General features: G+C 55.4%; 1 protein-coding gene across 1 annotated transcript in view; it reads left to right on the top strand.

The window, feature by feature from the left end:
• Positions 1-18,444, top strand: part of LOC116958659 (IgGFc-binding protein-like) — a 70,745-nt gene that overhangs the window by 37,089 nt on the left and 15,212 nt on the right. Inside the window, exons 13-24 of the mRNA XM_076057298.1 lie at positions 409-592; positions 837-1,123; positions 2,281-2,486; positions 3,666-3,816; positions 6,235-6,326; positions 7,831-7,968; positions 9,087-9,388; positions 10,366-10,643; positions 12,641-12,843; positions 13,669-13,813; positions 15,675-15,925; positions 18,030-18,322. Of these exons, the coding sequence (XP_075913413.1) occupies positions 409-592; positions 837-1,123; positions 2,281-2,486; positions 3,666-3,816; positions 6,235-6,326; positions 7,831-7,968; positions 9,087-9,388; positions 10,366-10,643; positions 12,641-12,843; positions 13,669-13,813; positions 15,675-15,925; positions 18,030-18,322 (2,530 nt within the window). The remainder of the gene's footprint in view (positions 1-408; positions 593-836; positions 1,124-2,280; positions 2,487-3,665; positions 3,817-6,234; positions 6,327-7,830; positions 7,969-9,086; positions 9,389-10,365; positions 10,644-12,640; positions 12,844-13,668; positions 13,814-15,674; positions 15,926-18,029; positions 18,323-18,444) is intronic.

Here is an 18,444-nt window from a genome sequence, read left to right as displayed (position 1 = left end):
CAGCAGCAGGGGGGGGCTCTATCAGCGGGCACCAATTTGCTCCTCAACCTGGTCGTGGATGCGCTTCTGCGGGTGTCCGGAACGCTCTTCCTTCCGATATTAGGAAGCCATAGGAGCTATGCACTTTTAAGTCATCTAGATTGAAATCTCATTTCTACGTACGGTGCAAAATAAGTCCAACGTACATACACACATGCATGGCCGCTGATGACATCACTTCCTGTTCGCACCAGAACAACAAATAAGGCCTCTTAACCCCAAACCCCGCCCCTAATTCGCTAGCATTGTATTATCCTTGGCAAAAATTGGTGAATCTGTGTATCACGATCAGACGAGGGGCAGCTCACAAACCACCCCCACCCAACCCCCCCCCCCCCCACCGATTCTCTTCGGCACTGCCGCGTGCAGGGATGAGCCGCGTGCGCGTCCACCTCCTCAACAAGGACGTCTACGCCGCGGCCACGTGCGGCCTCTGCGGCCTCTGGAACAACGACCCCAGCGACGACTTCATGACCCCCAACGGCACGCTGGCGGCGAGCGCCGCCGAGTTCGGCAACAGCTGGGAGCTGCAGGAGAAGGCCGTCAGCGAGAGGTGCGGGGGGCGAGAGTTTCCCCCCCCCCCCGCCCCCCCGTCGAACTTTGGCGTCAAAAAAACAAAAATGACGTGCGCGCGAGTCTCCCGTCCAGCTTGTTCTCGTTACCGTCGTCGCGGAGAGTAAAAAGCGGCGAAAAGCCGACGCGGCGGCGGCGGCGGCGGCGGCGGTGGAGCGTTCCCCGCCGACGCGCCACGCCCCGCCTCGCGCACCTCACCTCACGGCGCCTTTCGCCCCTTTCAGCGGGAGCAGCGACACGGGCGTCTCGGCCAACGTCTCCCTGGACTACTTCCTCAACATCAAGGCGGGCTTCGGCGACAACTGCGGCCTCCTGAGCGACCCGGCGAGCCCCCTGGCCCCGTGCTTCGGCGCCGTGGACCCGGCGCCGCACTACGCCGACTGCGTCTACGACCTCGTGCTCGCCAAGCTGGACGTTGCCGTCCTGTGCCAGGCGGTGCAGGGCTACGTGAGGGCCTGCAACGATGAGGGCGTCGCCTTCGCGGCAAACTGGAGGAACGCCACCAAGTGCGGTAGGTGCCCCGGGAAGGAAGTGGCGGGGGAGGGGGAGGGGGGGTTATGGGTGTCATGGTGGCGAGGAGATGTTAACTTGCTTGCCTGGTATACAGGAGGTTGTTGGTTCGATCCTGGCCCTGACGCCCGCTGTTTATTTGAAGTTTTGCATGTTTCTCTCCACGTGGTCGTGTGGATTTTTTCTCTGGGTCCCCCAGATTTAAAATTCCATTCGTTTAAGAGTATTTGGCTGCCACTTCGTGAACATCTTTGTTCGACGGCAAGCCACGTTCTGAGGCCCTTAAGCTGCAGCTTACTTGGCTTAGGCCTAAATAATCTGGCCCTGGGTAGGTGCTGGGGTTGGGTTACCCCGGCGATAGGCGGGGGTCGTGGGGGGGGGATGGTGGCAAGCGATTTGGGGAAATGTGACGATGCATTGCGGTACACCACCACCGACTTTACCGAAACAACCAAAGAGTATGAATTCCTTCAGTCACGAAAGCTTCAAATCAAGATTGAGTGTAGGATAGTTTTTGGCTTGGTTCATTATTCAAGAGTAAATATTGAAGGGTAGGGTGGGGTTAAGAGGCCTACGTGGGGGTTAAAGGCCTTTTCGGGCCTTGGTACTAACAGGAAGTGATGTCGTCAGCCACCATGCCCAGATTGAAGTGCAGATTGGCGCCTCCCTGCGGAAGACCCCTGCTGCTGGTCACTGCAGCTCAATAGACCAACGACGTGTGTGAGCAACCAGGAATAGACAGACAGTCTTTATACTCCACGTAGGCCTCTTAGCGCCACCTTACTATAGGCAGAGTGTCTCTCACACAGACAACACACGCATAGCACCAATACCCGCTATTCGCCACTAAGTGATGGTGACGTCACCACGGCGCCTGTGCCAGGCTAAGTGCACGTTGAGGCCACGTGAAGTGTCGAACACCCGCTGGCAGGAGGTCACGGGGCAGACCCAGCAGATGCCATGGGTCGACTGACTGAGACGACTGGCCGATGCACCACCTGTGCCCCCTGCTGCGCCAACTAAAATATCCACCCATCGCACACACAGCACATCCTAGCGGCACTCGCCCACACTCCGTTCCACCTGCCCCTCTGTGAGCGCGTCTTTCCCTGACTCTCGCCCCCCGCACCCACCAACCCCCGTCACCGACCGCAACAGAGATCGACTGCGGAGCGAGCGCGGCCTTCAAGGACTGCGGCAACGCGTGCCCGGCCACGTGCTACGACCCCGGCGCCCCGGCGGACTGCGCCGACGCTTGCGGCGAGACCTGCGAGTGCCTTGACCCGGCCCACGTGTGGGACGGGGACGAGTGCGTCGCCCCGGCGCTGTGCGGCTGCAAGGACGGCGACGGCAAGTACTACAAGGTGAGCGCGGCGAGCTCCTGCCGCCTCGGGTTGCCGTCTCATCACTCATGAAGACGCTGTCGAGAAAGCAAGAGACCTGTTGTTGTAGAGAGAGAGAAAATTGGGAAGATCTTGATCTTGGACTTGAACCGGGGCAGGGAGTCGGCAGCACGGCAAGCTGGATGGAAGGAATTCCAAGTGATGGGGGACAGCAGTGGAGAATGAGCGACCTCCCACTGAGCAAAACGCCTTGGTTTCTGAAGCAGCGTGTGTGTGGAGGAGGAGGGTAGAGTGAGATGATAGAGAGGTAGGAGAGTGTGTGTGTGTGGAGGGGAGTAGAGTGAGATGAGAGGGGGAGGTAGGAGAGTGTGTGTGTGTGGAAGGAAGTAGATTGAGATGAGAGGGGGAGGTAGGAGAGTGTGTGTGTGGAGGGGAGTGGAGTGATGTGAGAGGGAGAGGTAAGGCAGGGACGAATCAATGGATAGTCTTGAAGATGGCAAGGGGCAATCGTGACATTGTCAAACATGTCAATGATGCACGATTCTCCGATTAACACCGCACCTCCGATTAGCACGGTTGGCTATATACGGTGCGAAATAAGTTAAACATACACGCTGCTATACGCTACACTATATACTACACTATACACTACGACACACTACACTACTTCACACTACACTACTATACACTACACTACTATACATTACATTATACACTACACCACTAAACAACATTGCAAACTAATTTATTTAGAACTTCTTTTTGTTGTTGTGTTTAGTTTGTTGCTCTACCCCCGCACCTCCAATTATCATGGTTGGCTATGAACGGTGCAAAAGAAGTTCAACACGCAAAAAAAAGATCCCCCGTGTAGCCTTAACAGAATGTTGGAGCAAGTGCTGTTGGCGAGCACCTTTGAGGGCCGGCACAGCACACCAGGGGGTGGTGGGTGGCCAACACCACGCCCGGCCGCCTTTGTCTCCCGAGTGGTGATGTTTTAGACACCGCACCATGTAGTCATATGAGGCTCAGTCAACCTAGGGGAGGCCCAGGACCGGTTCAGATGATCGCCAACGGTGTTGGCCGTGAACGGGAATCCAACTCGGCTGGCCAGGTTCGTAGCGCAGCGTAGCGCTCATCGCTACACCACCGCTCCACCCCACTCACACACACACATACGTCCGATCCTCGTGTGGCCATCAGGTGAAGGAAATCTTCTGGAAGAAGGACTGCTCCGCTCAGTGCACGTGCGTGTCCTCGGGCAACATCCAGTGCCAGAAGAACCCTTGTGACCTGACGCTGAACTACTGCGGCGCCGGGCCCCAGGGGGACTACGGCTGCCAGCCCAGTATCTGTGAGTCACTGCAGCCGCGGTCAGCCCGCAGCATACACACGGGGTCACCGATGGCCATGGTAATTACGAGATACGTCAGTGACTACAGCCATAGTCACCCCAAGCTAAGGAAATAAATACAGCCATAGTCACCCCAAATTACGTGAGTAACTACAGGCATAGTCACCCCAAGTTACGTGAATAACTACAACCAAAGTCACCCCAAGTTACGTGAGTAACTACAGCCATAATCACCCCAAGTTGCGTGAATAACTACAGGCATAGTCACCCCACGTTACGAGAATAACTACAGCCATAGTCACCCCAAGTTACATGAATAACTACAACCATAGTCACCCCAAGTTACGTGAGTAACTACAGCCATAGTCACCCCAAGTAACGTGAGTAACTACAGCCATAGTCACCCCAAGTTACGTGAGTAACTACAGCCAAAGTCACCCCAAGTTACGTGAATAACTACACAGCTATAGTCACCCCAAGTTGCGTGAGTATCTACACGGCCATAGTCGCCCCAGGTTATGTAAGTACCTACAGCCATAGTCACCCCAGGTTATGTGAGTAACTACAGCCATAGTCACCCCAAGTTACGTGAGTAACTACAGCCATAGTTACCCCAGGTTATGTGAGTAACTACAGCCATAGTCACCCCAAGTTACGTGAGTAACTACAGCCATAGTCACCGCAAGTTGCATGAGTACCTACAGCCATAATCACCCCAAGTTACGTGAATAACTACAGCCATAGTCACCCCAAGTTATGTGAGTAACTACAACTATAGTCACCCCAAGTTGCATGAGTACCTACAGCCATAGTCACCCCAAGTTACGTGAATAACTACAGCCATAGTCACCCCAAGTTATGTGAGTAACTACAACTATTGTCACCCCAAGTTGCGTGAGTATCTACACGGCCATAGTCGCCCCAGGTTATGTAAGTACCTACAGCCATAGTCACTCCAGGTTATGTGAGTAACTACAGCCATAGTCACCCCAAGTTACGTGAGTAACTACAGCCATAGTTACCCCAGGTTATGTGAGTAACTACAGCCATAGTCACCCCAAGTTACGTGAGTAACTACAGCCATAGTCACCGCAAGTTGCATGAGTACCTACAGCCATAATCACCCCAAGTTACGTGAATAACTACAGCCATAGTCACCCCAAGTTATGTGAGTACCTACAGCCATTGTTACCCCACATTACATGAGTACCAACAGCCATAGTCACCCCAAGTTAGGTGAGTATCTACAGCCATAGTCACCCCAAGTTACGTGAATAACTACAGCCATAGTCACCCCAAGTTATGTGAGTAACTACAACTATTGTCACCCCAAGTTGCGTGAGTATCTACACGGCCATAGTCGCCCCAGGTTATGTAAGTACCTACAGCCATAGTCACCCCAGGTTATGTGAGTAACTACAGCCATAGTCACCCCAAGTTACGTGAGTAACTACAGCCATAGTTACCCCAGGTTATGTGAGTAACTACAGCCATAGTCACCCCAAGTTACGTGAGTAACTACAGCCATAGTCACCGCAAGTTGCATGAGTACCTACAGCCATAATCACCCCAAGTTACGTGAATAACTACAGCCATAGTCACCCCAAGTTATGTGAGTACCTACAGCCATTGTTACCCCACATTACATGAGTACCAACAGCCATAGTCACCCCAAGTTAGGTGAGTATCTACAGCCATAGTCACACCAAGTTGCGTGAGTATCTACACAGCCATAGTCACCCCAAGTTGCGTGAGTATCTACACAGCCATAGTCACCCCAAGTTACGTGAGTAACTACAGCCATAGTCACCCCAAGTTACGTAAGTAACTACAGCCATAGTCACCCCAAGATAGGTGAGTATCTGCAGCCATAGTCACCCCAAGTTGCGTGAGTATCTACACAGCCATAGTCACCCCAAGTTGCGTGAGTAACTACAGCCATAGTCACCCCAAGTTACGTGAGTAACTACAGCCATAGTCACCCCAAGTTAGCTGAGTATCTGCAGCCATAGTCACCCCAAGTCGCGTGAGTATCTACACAGCCATAGTCACCCCGAGTTGCATGAGTAACTACAGCCATAGTCACCCCAAGTTAGGTGAGTATCTGCAGCCATAGTCACCCCAAGTCGCGTGAGTATCTACACAGCCATAGTCACCCCAAGTTGCGTGAGTAACTACAGCCATAGTCACCCCAAGTTAGGTGAGTATCTGCAGCCATAGTCACCCCAAGTTGCGTGAGTAACTACAGCCATAGTCACCCCAAGTTGCGTGAGTAACTACAGCCATAGTCACCCCAAGATACATTACGGACGGGTCTGTTCGTATCTCTGAAAGTCCGTAAGTCAAATGTTCGTAAGTAGAGGAGTCCCCGTCCGTATCCCCGTCGATGACCATGAGCTCGGCGTCGTGTCTCGCCAGTGGAGTGCACCGCGTGGGGCGACCCCCACTACACGACGTTCGACGGACGCAAGTTCAACTTCCAGGGCACGTACACGTACGTGCTCACGCAGGTGAGACACCCGGTGGCTAGCGCGTCCCCACCCGAAGCGTGTGCGTGAAATGAACGTGTCTACTGTAAAGTCCCTCGCCTTCATATTTTCTACTTTGCAAAAGGCCCGGTAAAAAAAAAAACGCTTACGAAGCGTAACGAGGGAGGGGAAGGATGGGGTGACGGAAAATATCCGCGGGACGACCCGAAGTCCCAACCCGGTGCTCCCTGGGGGGGGGCCTTTGGGAAAGGGGAGGAGATTGGCGCCTCGCTGCCCCGCACACGTAGAGACAGCGAGCAGTGGGAACGTGAGGGGGGGGGGGGTTTACGGTGGGGGGCAAGTGAACCTCACAAAAGCTTCCGAACAAAGTAACCTCCACGCGCCCAGCGAAAACCTGCCGTCAGTATAAGCCGCGCGGAGCAGTGGACTTAACTCCCGTCCTAACCACTCCCCTCGGCCACCGGTAAGTCCCCCCCGCTTTTAACGCGTGGCGGCGGGTTCCCACACCCGCGCCATGCTTCTTCGCTATGCAACGTGGGTTCTTCTTCGGTCGGGCAAGGCTTACGTCACGGAACGCGCGCGCTCCATTATGACGCGTTAAGGACCGCCCAGTTGCAACGCCGAACGCGCCGCTCCGTTGCAACGGAGTTTCTGAGCGGTCGACGGACGACCAACTAGTTTCATGAGCTGTGCGACTGAGCGGTACGGTGATGCGGTACGCGGAAATCATAATACAGTGACGTCAAATTATACAGCAACGCCGAGCGATTACTTTAACACAGAGTGATACAGTAACGCAGAATAGTACAGTACGCGGAATGACACAGTATGAGTAGTGATGCAGTGCGTGGAATTATACAGTAATGCGGCAGCGTGCCCTCAGTTATTAGTCCCGCCATCTCACCGCACGGCGTGCTTAGTGGTACATCGTATCTCGCCAAACTTTATCGTCATATTACTTATGGGGAAATTGTTTTCGCTTCATGCGGAACTTTTTAGGAACGCATCTACTACCGCTACGACTAGCGTATTACATGAGGACTTCCTGTATGTACGTATGGGAGCGGCAGCATAGCGGTTAGCGCGCTGCGCTACAATCCCGGCAGTCCCAAGTTCGATCCCCGCTCACGGCCAACACCAGTGACAATTATGTGCATCGGTTCTGGGCCTCACCTAGGTTGACTCAGCTTAAAATGACGTGGCGTAGCGGTGTGTAGTAAAATACGCCTCTGGGGAGACAAAGGCGCATCAGGCGTGGTGCTGGCCAGCCACCCCCACGTGTACCATTCCGGCCTTCATAGGTGCTGCTACTTCGCTAACAGCGTCTGTTAAGGCTACACGGGGGGATCTTTGTCAGTGTTTTTCGCGTGTGTTTTGAGGAGCGGTAGCTCGGCGGTTGGCGCGCCGCACGACGAACCGTGTCTACCACCCGAGGTTCGATTCCCGCTCGCGGCAAACAACACGACAACAGCGCTTGCCCCAACAGTCTGCTGAAGGCCACGCGGGGGGACGTTTGCCTTTGCAGCCGTGCTCGGGCGCCGACTGGAGCGTGAAGGTGAAGAACGAGAACCGTCCGGGCAACTGGGAGGTGGCTTACACGCGTGAGGTCATCGTCGACATCTACGGGTACCGGGTGACGCTCGCGGCCGGCTCCAAAGTCTTTGTGAGTGCCGCACGTCGCTCTGACTCCGCACGCCCCTTCTGCTCCTGCCGTGTCTCCTCGTCGATGTCTCGCCCACTGTGTCGTGTCTCCATCTGCTCCTCATTGTCTCCTCAATCTCTAATCCCCCGTGTCCTCGTCTGCTCCTCAGGGTCTCTTCAATCTCCAAGTGATCCCCTCTGTGTCTTTGTCTGTTCATCAATGTCTCCTCCGTCTCTCCCCCCAATGAATCGCGTTCTCTTCCTCCTTGTCTCCTCCTGCTCTGTGTCTCCTCCACCATGTCTCCATCCACTCCTCCTTGTCTCCTCCTCGATGTCTCCTCCACCATGTCTCTTTCTGCTCCTCCATGTTTCCTCCATTTCTATGTCTCCCCCACTGTATCTCGTCTTTCTCCTCCCCCTCCTCCTCCTCGATGCCTCCTCCACCATATCTCCTGCTGCTCTCTGTTCTATTCATCCCTTTGTGGAGATTATATTCTGCCCAGTCTGTCATTCATGTCGCTTTCTTGTCCCTATGCTTTTTCCCCCCTGTGTCTCCTCCTGGTGTTCTGCCTCCTACTTGTCACCTTATCCGCCTCTCTTTCTGTGTCTCCCCGTTTGTGGGTTTCCTCTCCATGTCTCACCACACCAACCCCACCCCCCCCCCCCCCAACATTGCCTGCTGTGCGATGCCTCCCCAAGAATTTAACTAACTCTCCCATGCGTGGCATTTTAACAGTGAGCGTGATGTGTATGTTCATAGTCAAAGAGCGCCCAGCTCTCAATCAGTTACAAGTGCGGGCTTAAACCTCAGTCGGGGTTCAGATCGTCGCATTGGCGTCATTCCGACGCGGTTGAATTAAAACGTGGCGCCACCACTGCGCGTGTGAGGCCCACCGTTTTTTTTGCTCTGCGTGAACTATTTTCGTCCCGTCATGGGCAGGCGGAATTTACGCAATTGGCTTAGCGCTGCCAACAAACTTGCAAACGGTGCGCCACGCCGTCGTCCACTCGAGCGGCGGAAACCCCCCCCCCGACCCCCCGCCCCCCCCCGACGAGTGAACGACGGCCGTGGTCCGACAGAGAGCCCCCCCGCCGACACCCGTCGCCCATGCTCGCTCCGCCTTACCTCTCCCCTTGCAGCTGAACGGCGTGAGCCTGAACCTGCCATTCTACTACAACAGCAGCGGCCAGGAGTTTTCGGTGACTCGCTCCGGCCACTACATGCGCGTGTCGGCCGACTTCGGCCTCGAGGCCCTCTACGACGGAATATACCGCGCGAGCGTCAAGCTGCCCACCACCTTCGTGGCGTCACTCTGCGGCCTCTGCGGCAACATGGACGGCTTCCCCGCCGACGACTTCACGCGCCGGGACGGCTCGCAGACGCCCAGCGCCACCGACTTTGGCAACAGCTGGAAGGTGGAGGAGCCGGGCATCGTCGACACGTGAGCTACCCGAACGATAAGCCTCGCTTGCCCTGGCTCGGATAATGCCACACTTCGCGTGGCCTCGGCATTTGCCGCATGCCTGCGTTGGGCCCGATGTTGAATGCACTAGGCCTGGGAATAGCGTTGCCAAGCTGTCCTTTTCCCCCCGTTCCCTGCCCCACCGCCCCCCCCCCCTCCCCTCAGGATCGTCTTGTGTTTTTGAGGTGGCCATCATTGGACACCTGCAGATCTTTCCAACCTGGCATAAAAAGTCAACTTTTTTCTTATCAGTTGCGTGATCATGCACCACTCAAGACCGTGAATTCACGTGGAGTACTTCCCTTGTCCGGCATTGTGAGATATTCTTCTGTTTTCCGTGATATATCCCATCTTTTTTGTGTTCTCAGGGTTGGCAACTGCTACCTGGAACAATAATTTGCACTCAGCCAACTTATGAATGCATTGCCCTGAAGGCAATGGGGAGCCTATATTAGGCCGAATGCCAAATGTGTGAGACCTATGACAATGCCAGACCAAATGTCAAAATCTTTAGCCCAGGATGCATTGCACCTGAGGTAAAGTGGGAACCTGCAATAGGTTCAGCACCAAATTATTTAGGCTTACGACTACACACTGCCTGTGCTAGGCCAAAAAGAATCAGCATTAGGCCTAAGACAGTGCAGAGCCTATTATAGGCCTGAGAAAAATCGCAGTCTGTGCTGGCTATGTCTATTACCAAATGCATTAGACTTTAGACAATGCAGAGCCCGCACTAGGTCAAGCCAACGTTAAGCCAAATCCAAAACGTTGCAAAAGCCTGCACTAGGCCTGAAATTGGACTGCAGAGGCGCTCCCATTGCCCTTCGCCACCATGGAGCGTGAGGTGGCCACGGTGATAAATTGTCGCGTTGCGTTACGGCGTTTTCGCCGGTGACAGCCCTTTCACTTATTTATTTTTCTCTCTCTCCCTCCCGGTGGCTTTTGGGGCCGTGCAGAGGTTTCGACGACACCGGCAGAGCTGTGGATCTTGACGCCAATGCCGTCAAGCAGGCCCAGCAGAACGACTCGTGCGGGATCCTCAATGACGTTGCGGGCGTCTTCGGCTCATGCCTGGCGCTCGTCGACCCCATGCCCTACATTGACAACTGCGTCTTCGACATGGTGCTGCTGAACTTTACCGACGACGTCCTCTGCAAGGCCCTGGAAGCCTTTTTTGCGGCCTGCGTCAAGGCTGAGGCTCCCGTTCAAGCGTGGCGGAGTCCAGCCCTCTGCCGTGAGTGTCGGAACGGACATCTCGGCTCTCCAAAATATTTACGACCGAAACAGAAGGGGGGATTTCTCCCACAAATCCGGCTGTCGCCTGATGATGTTGGTCATTGTAATTGCCGGCAAAACATCGTACGTTAATTGTAAATGTTGTGGGTTTGCTCTCCAACACACCAGTGTGCTGTCCTAGTAACGAACCATCGGGTGGTGGCTGGTTTAACGATACATTTATATTTACGTTATCGAACCCAAGACCTCTATTAATATTGGTCTAAAAAAGCCTACGTGTTAAAATGACTGCTCTCCCGTCGATGCTCACCTGAGCCAGTTGTGTGAAGTTTTTGCATGATAAAAATGCATCACAAATGCACATCGTCCAAAGAGTAGCGAAATGGCTGGCTCATGCCGCTGCGAAGAGAAGGGACTGAACTAAAGGAAACTCTAAAAATCCCCCATCTAGAGGCGTTTTTTTACGTCTGCTTGCCAGGACCTTTCACAGCAGAGGTCTCACTCCGAATCAGATGAGTGCCTTTATTTCGTTAAAAGCAATGTATCGCTGTGTGGAAGCTACCTGCCTGTTGCTCCATACGAAGTTGCGGGTCTTCTTGGACACAGTTACACCATCCCTTATCTACTGTATGCTTGCAAAGCCTGGACCCCTTTAAAGGAACATCTGTACCGGTTGGAAATATTTAGGCTGGCTTAGCACGGTTGGCTATGTACGGTGCAAAATAAGTTCAACACACACATGCATCCTGGGATTATCCAGACTCGATTGTGTGAGGGGCTCACAGATCCTTAAAATATACGGATACAGTGACTCAGTGAGCTCCTCCAGCAGGCGAGGCTGCGTTACCTGGGTCATGTAGTCTGCATGCCCGGCCACTGCATGCCCAAGCAGATTCTGTTTGCCACGGGCTAGAGAAGAGATGGGCTGATGCGGTGCAGGAGGATGTGCAGCTGGGTCTACTTGCCGATGACCGGTAGCAGGAGGTAGCAGGAGGATCATGAAGGATGCTACTGGGCAATTGGAGGCAGTCGCCCTCCAATAACGGAGGGCGTAGAAGCGAAATATTTGTGCTGATTTTTTAATCTCAGTCAGCCATTCACTCGCTTACTCATTCACCCACTCAGTCACTCACCAACAGCCTTTTGAGGATGCATGCATGACACCTCTGAACGCGTCTTCATCTGCTTTCTCTCATTCACCCACCGACCCACTCACCCACCCAACCACTCAGCCATTCACCCACCCACCCAGTCACCCACTCGCTCACTCTTTCACGCACTCAGTCACTCACCAATAGCCTGTTGAAGCTGCACTGCTCCACCTCTGCGCGAGTCTTCATCTGCTTTCTCTCATTCATCCACCCATTGACCCACTCACTCACCCACCCACTCACCCGCTCACTCACCCAATCACACCTCTGCTCGCGTCTTCATTTGCTTTCTCTCATTCATCCACCCACTGACCCACTCACTCACCCACCCACTCACTCACCCACGCATCCACCCACTCACTCACCCATTGATTCACCCACGAATCCACCCACTCACTCACACATTGACCCACCCACTCACCCACCCACTCGCTCACCCACTCACTCACCCATTCACCCACTCACTCACACATTAACCCACTCACCCATCCACCCACTCACTCACCCACCCACCCACTCACCCACCTACCCACCCACTCACCCACCCACCCAACCACCCACTCACCCACCCACCCACTCACTCACCCACCCACCCACCCACTCACTCACTCACCCACCCACCCACTCACTCACCCACTCCCTCTCTCGATCACTCACTCACCCACCCACCCACTCACTCACCCACCCACTCACCCACCCATCCATCCACTCACCCACTCACTCACTCACCCACCCACTCGCCCACCCACTCACTCAATCACTCACTCACCCACTCAACTCACCCAACCACTCACCCACCCACTCACCCGCTCAACTCACCCAACCACTCCTCTGCCACCCACAGCCGTCCCGCAGTGCCCTGCCAACAGCCACTACTCGTACTGCGCTCCGCTGTGCCCCGTGTCGTGCGTGGACGGAGCCGTCGAGGGGCAGTGCCAGGGAGACTGCGTTGAGGGCTGTGTCTGTGACATCGGCTACGTCCTGGAGGACGACGCCTGCGTGCTGGCCGACCAGTGCGGCTGCCTCTACAAGAACAAGTACTACAAGGTGATGCACTGCCTACTGCGGGTTCTTGTTGTCGTTGTAACCGTGACGTCACCTGGCACACGTTGACTCAGACGCTGCAGCCTGAACTACCACAAGGTGATGCACTGCCTACTGCTGGTTCTTGTTGTTCTTGTAACCGTGACGTCACCTGGCACACGTTGACTCAGACGCTGCAGCCTGACCTACCACAAGGTGATGCACTGCCTACTGCTGGTTCTTGTTGTAACCGTGACGTCACCTGGCACACGTTGACTCAGACGCTGCAGCCTGAACTACCACAAGGTGATGCACTGCCTACTGCTGGTGGTTGTTGTTGTTGTGACCGTGACGTCACCTGGCACACGTTGACTCAGACACAGGAGGATGTTCCGTTATTGTGTCGTTAGAACCCGCCACCACCCGACGCAGCCAATTGGTGAGGGTTGTCACGTGAATAGAACGTGGCCAATCCGTCGCTGGCACAGCACAGCAATGGTGTGTTGGAGGGCCACGCCAGAACGTTTCGCCAGTCATTCAATCTCGATTTGAAGCTTTCGTGACTGCAGGGATCCATTCTCTTTCGTTCTTTCGGTGAAGCCACGGGGGTAGAAGCATAACATGAATCGCGACGTTTCGGGCTTCAACCCAAGCGCCCCGAAACGTCGTGATTTTTTATTTTTTATTTATTTATATACACCATTGTGGCTGACGTCCTCATCGTCGTCATCCTGTGGAAATTGACAGATGGAGTTGGTCGGCCGATGTCGGCCCCCCCCCTGCCCCCCCCCCTCCCTGCCCCCCCATCGCTTCACCGGTGCCCGCCCACGTGTCCTCCCTCGGTGGCAGGTGGGGGAGTCGTTCATCTCGGACGACTGCACTAGCTCGTGCCTGTGCGACGCGGGGGGCATCGACTGCCAGGCATTCGCCTGCCCCGAGTTCCACTTCTGCGCCGTGCTGGAGGGGGGCAGGGCCGGCTGCGACGCCATCGAGGGTGAGATGATGACGATGATGACGACGATGATGATGACGACGATGATGACGATGACGATGATGATGAGAATGACGATGATGATGACGACGATGATGACGACGATGATGACGACGATGATGACGATGATGATGAGAATGACGATGATGACGACGACGATGATGACGATGATGATGACGACGATGATGACGATAACGATGATGATGAGAATGATGATGACGATGATGACGATGATGATGACGATGATAACGATGACGACGATGATGAGAATGATGATGACGATGATGATGACGATGATGATGAGAATGATGATGACGATGACGACGATGATGACGATGATAGTGATGATGACGACGATGATGACGTCAATGGTGAAAATGATGACGATGACGATTATGATAATAATGACGATGATGACGATGGTGGTGATGACGACGACGATCATGATAGTGATGACGATGATGATGAAGATGATGACGATGATGATGATGATGGTGGTGATGATGCCAACTCATGATGACCTCCTGTAGACCAGGCGAGGTAGTTAACATCTCCTAGCCACCGTGATGATGATGAGAGAGACGCAGACTCCAAATATACAGCAGCAGGCATCGTCAGCATCTGGGTTCGAACTCACGACTTCCTGCACACCACGCGAGGGAGTTAACATCTCATAGCCACCGTGGCGCCCCATCTAAACCGGTCCAGGGCCTCCCCTAGGCACACCAGGCAAGGTGGTTGACATCTCGTCGTGAGCGGGAATCGAACTCGGGTCGCAAACTGCTACACCGCCGCTCCCCATTCTCCTCTTACCACCACCACTACCACCACCACCGCTACCGCTACCACCACCGCTACAACCACCACCGCTACCACCACCACCGCTACCACCACTACCGCTACAACCACCACCGCTACCACCACCGCTACAACCACCACCACTACCACCACTACCGCTACAATCACCACCACTACCACCACCGCTACAACCACCACCGCTACCACCACCACCGCTACCACCACCACCGCTACCGCTACCACCACTGCTACCACCACCACCGCTACCACCACTACCGCTACCACCACTACCGCTACAACCACCACCGCTACCACCACCACCGCTACCACCACTACCGCTACCACCACCACCGCTACCACCACCGCTACCACCACCACCGCTACCACCACTACCGCTACCACCACCACCACTACCGCTACCACCACCACCGCTACCACCACCACTGTTGCTACCACCACCGCTACCACCACCACCGCTACAACCACCACCGCTACCACCACCGCTACCACCACCACCGCTACAACCACCACCGCTACCACCACTGCTACCACCACCGCTACAACCACCACCGCTACAACCACTACCGCTACAACCACCACCGCTACCACCACTACAACCACTACCGCTACAACCACCACCGCTACCACCACTACTACTACCGCTACAACCACCACTGCTTCCACCACCATTGCTACCACCACCACTACCACCACTACCACTACCACCACCACTACTACCAAGAAGACAAAGATCACCCGTCTAGCCCTAATAGACTGTTGGGGCAAGTGCTGCTAGCCAGCACACAAGGGGGTGGGTGACCAACACCCCGCAAGGGCCGCCTTTGTCTCACCCAGTGCCAATGCTTTTACACATCGCACTAAGTCCTAGTTTCTGGTTGAGTCGACCAAGGGGAGGCCCAGGTACCGGTTCAGATTATTGTCGCCGGTGATGACCGCGAGCGGGAATCAAACTCGGCCCGTCGGGCTCGTAGCGCGGCGTAGCGCTGACCTTCCCACCCCGACCCATCGTCCTCTCCACCGCCACCGCCCCCCCCCCCCACCCAAGGTCACTGCCACGCGTCTGGTGACCCGCACTACACCACCTTCGACGGCAAGTACTTCGACTTCATGGGCACGTGCACCTACACGCTGGCGGCGCCGAGCCCCAGCTACGCGGGCTCTCGCCCGGCGGCGTGGCACGTGCTGGTGCAGAACGAGCACCGGTACGGAAACGCGGCCGTGGCGTACACGCGAACCGTGGAGGTGCGGCTCGACCACGACGTCAACGTCAAGCTGCTGTTCGGCGGCGCCGTCCTGGTGAGTTGAGAGTTGGGGTGGGGGGGGGGGAGGGGGTGTGGGGGGGGGACCACGGTAGGGTAGCAGAAACGGGAGGCAGGTAGGGAAAACGTCGGGCACGGGCGTTGTCGGTCGGCGATGCGTGTACGCGTGTGTGTGCGCGCGTGCGTTTGTTGAACTTCACCTGTGAGAGGCGCCTGCCATTCTTTTGGTGTACATCCGGGACCCCGATCAAACCCACGGTGGCCTGGTCTCAACGAGCCGATGAAAGTTGGCAGCGACAATTTCATCGTCGCTTGCGGCTGGGGTTGGCATCGTTCCCCACTCCTCCTGTTGTCGAGGGTAAAATGGGCGAGGTTTAGGACTCTGACTCATGCAGCTGCAATGGCTGCTTTGGGTACGCGGTCCAGACCTCCCCAGAGACCCTGGCTGACAGAGGAGGTGTTCAGGATGGTTGAGAAAAAGCGACAGGCCCACTGTCTTCGGCTACAGAATCCCACGTCAGAGAATGAGGAGGCTTACCGCAGCCTTCGCTCGGCGGTTCGGAGAGCCATGCGCGCTGCAAGGATGGGTGGTGGTCGCGGGTTGCTGAGGAGATTGAGTCTGCCTCAGTAGCCTGCGATCACTCTTTAATGCCATCAAAAAAAGTAACTTGCAGCACCACACCTATCACCATCATTAGCGGAAAGATCTCCAACCCCCAGGAACAGGTTTGCAGATTTTCTGAGCATTTCTGTGAGGTCCTGGGGGAGGGAAAATCCCTCAGCCAGGAAAACATCGTGGCACAAAGTGGGGATGTCTCTGCTTGGGCTGCAGTGCCTCAAATATTGGAAGAAGTCACCCCCTGTGAGTGGCTGGCTGAGGTGCCATCTGATGACGAAGTACAGAAGGCACTCCAGAGTCTGAGACCAGGCAAAGCACCGGGCAGACATGATCTCCCAAGCGAAATGCTGAGGGAGGGTGGTATTTGTGCGCAGACTGCCCTGTATGACATCATAACAACAGTCTGGACCACTGGATGGGTTCTTCCGGATTGGAAGGATGCCCTGGTGGTCCCCTTCTTTAAGAAGGGGGACTGCACATACTGTATCAACGACAAGGGGATCTCCCTCCTCAGTGTGCAGGTCCTTCAGCCGATAGCCTCCCATCCACCTACATCATCATCATCAGCTCCACAAGCCCATAGCCTTGCCTCCACCTTCAACACCATCATCATCATCATCAGCTCAAACAGCCCATAGCCTTGCCTCCACCTACAGCATCATCATCTTCATCAGCTCCACAAGCCCATATCCTTGCCTCTACCTCCAGCATCATCAGCATCGTCAGCAGGTCCACCAGCCCAGTGCCTCATCTCCACCTTCAGCAACTTCATCAGCAGCTCCACCAGCCCATAGCCTCGCCTCCACCGACATAGATGGAGGTCAATGTGGTTGGGGGAAATCAGTTGGCAGAGGACAACCAGAGGGGGAGGATTCCAGGATGTGGACGAGACCAGGGGATGGAGGTGACGAGGGGTGTGTGATGTTCAGGGGACCGACCAGGTCGGGGAGAATGGAAGAAGGTGAGGAGATGGAAAAGACCAAGGGAAAACTTGATCATCTCAGCCAATGGGAGGGAGGTCACCGTCAATGGAGGATTCCAGGAGATGGAAGGTGTGCAGGATAAGGCCCCACTGGCCTGTGTAGCTCTTATCTCAGAAGCGACCTGGCTATCACGAACGACCGCAGCTGAACGAAACTGGCGGCTTATCGTCAAAACCATCGTCACGCGGGAATTTACGGCGGCGGCCAAATCCCCCGAACGTGTGGTCATGTCGATTCTGAGCGTGGAGGGAAAACCCGGAGGGCGACCCGGAGAAAGATCCACGCGACCACCACCACCACGGAGAGAGAGACGCAGACTCCAAATACACAGCAGCAGGCATCGTCAGGGTCGGGATCACACCCACAACCTCCTGTGTACCAGACGAGGGAGTTAACATCTCCTACCCGCCGTGATGATGATGAGAGAGAGAGAGACGCAGACTCCGAATACACAGCAGCAGGCATCGTCAGGGTCGGGATCACACCCACAACCTCCTGCGTACCAGGCGAGGGAGTTAACATCTCGCGCGTGCGACCAGGTGAACGACGAGAGCGTGAGCCTCCCCGTGGGCCTGCCCAACGGCACGGTGGTGAGGGCCGGCAAGTTCGCGGTGCTCTCCTTCCCGGCGGCGGGGCTCACCGTCAAGTACGACGGCTACAGCTACGTGGACCTGCGCCTCCAGGCGTACTACGCGCGCAACCTCAGCGGCCTCTGCGGCAACTTCAACGGCGACCCAGGCGACGACTTTACGGGGCCCGACGGGGAGCTGCACGCCACCGCCTACACCTTCGGCAGCTCCTGGCAGTACCCGGTCGTCAGCAACAACTCGGCGTGAGTCGCCTCCGCCGCTTGACCCCAACACGAACACATACCCCTACCACTTGATTCTAACAGGAACACATACCCCTTCCCCATGACCGTTACCCAAACACATACCCCTACACCTTCTCCAG

The sequence above is a fragment of the Petromyzon marinus genome, chromosome 80, assembly GCF_048934315.1.
Source record: "Petromyzon marinus isolate PM22_M1 ecotype Great Lakes invasive population chromosome 80, UKy_Petmar_22M1.pri1.0, whole genome shotgun sequence".
NCBI classification, from domain to species: Eukaryota; Metazoa; Chordata; class Hyperoartia; order Petromyzontiformes; family Petromyzontidae; genus Petromyzon; species Petromyzon marinus.
The sequence above is the reverse complement of the archived record's forward strand: the minus strand, read 5'-3'. Positions and strand labels throughout refer to the sequence as shown.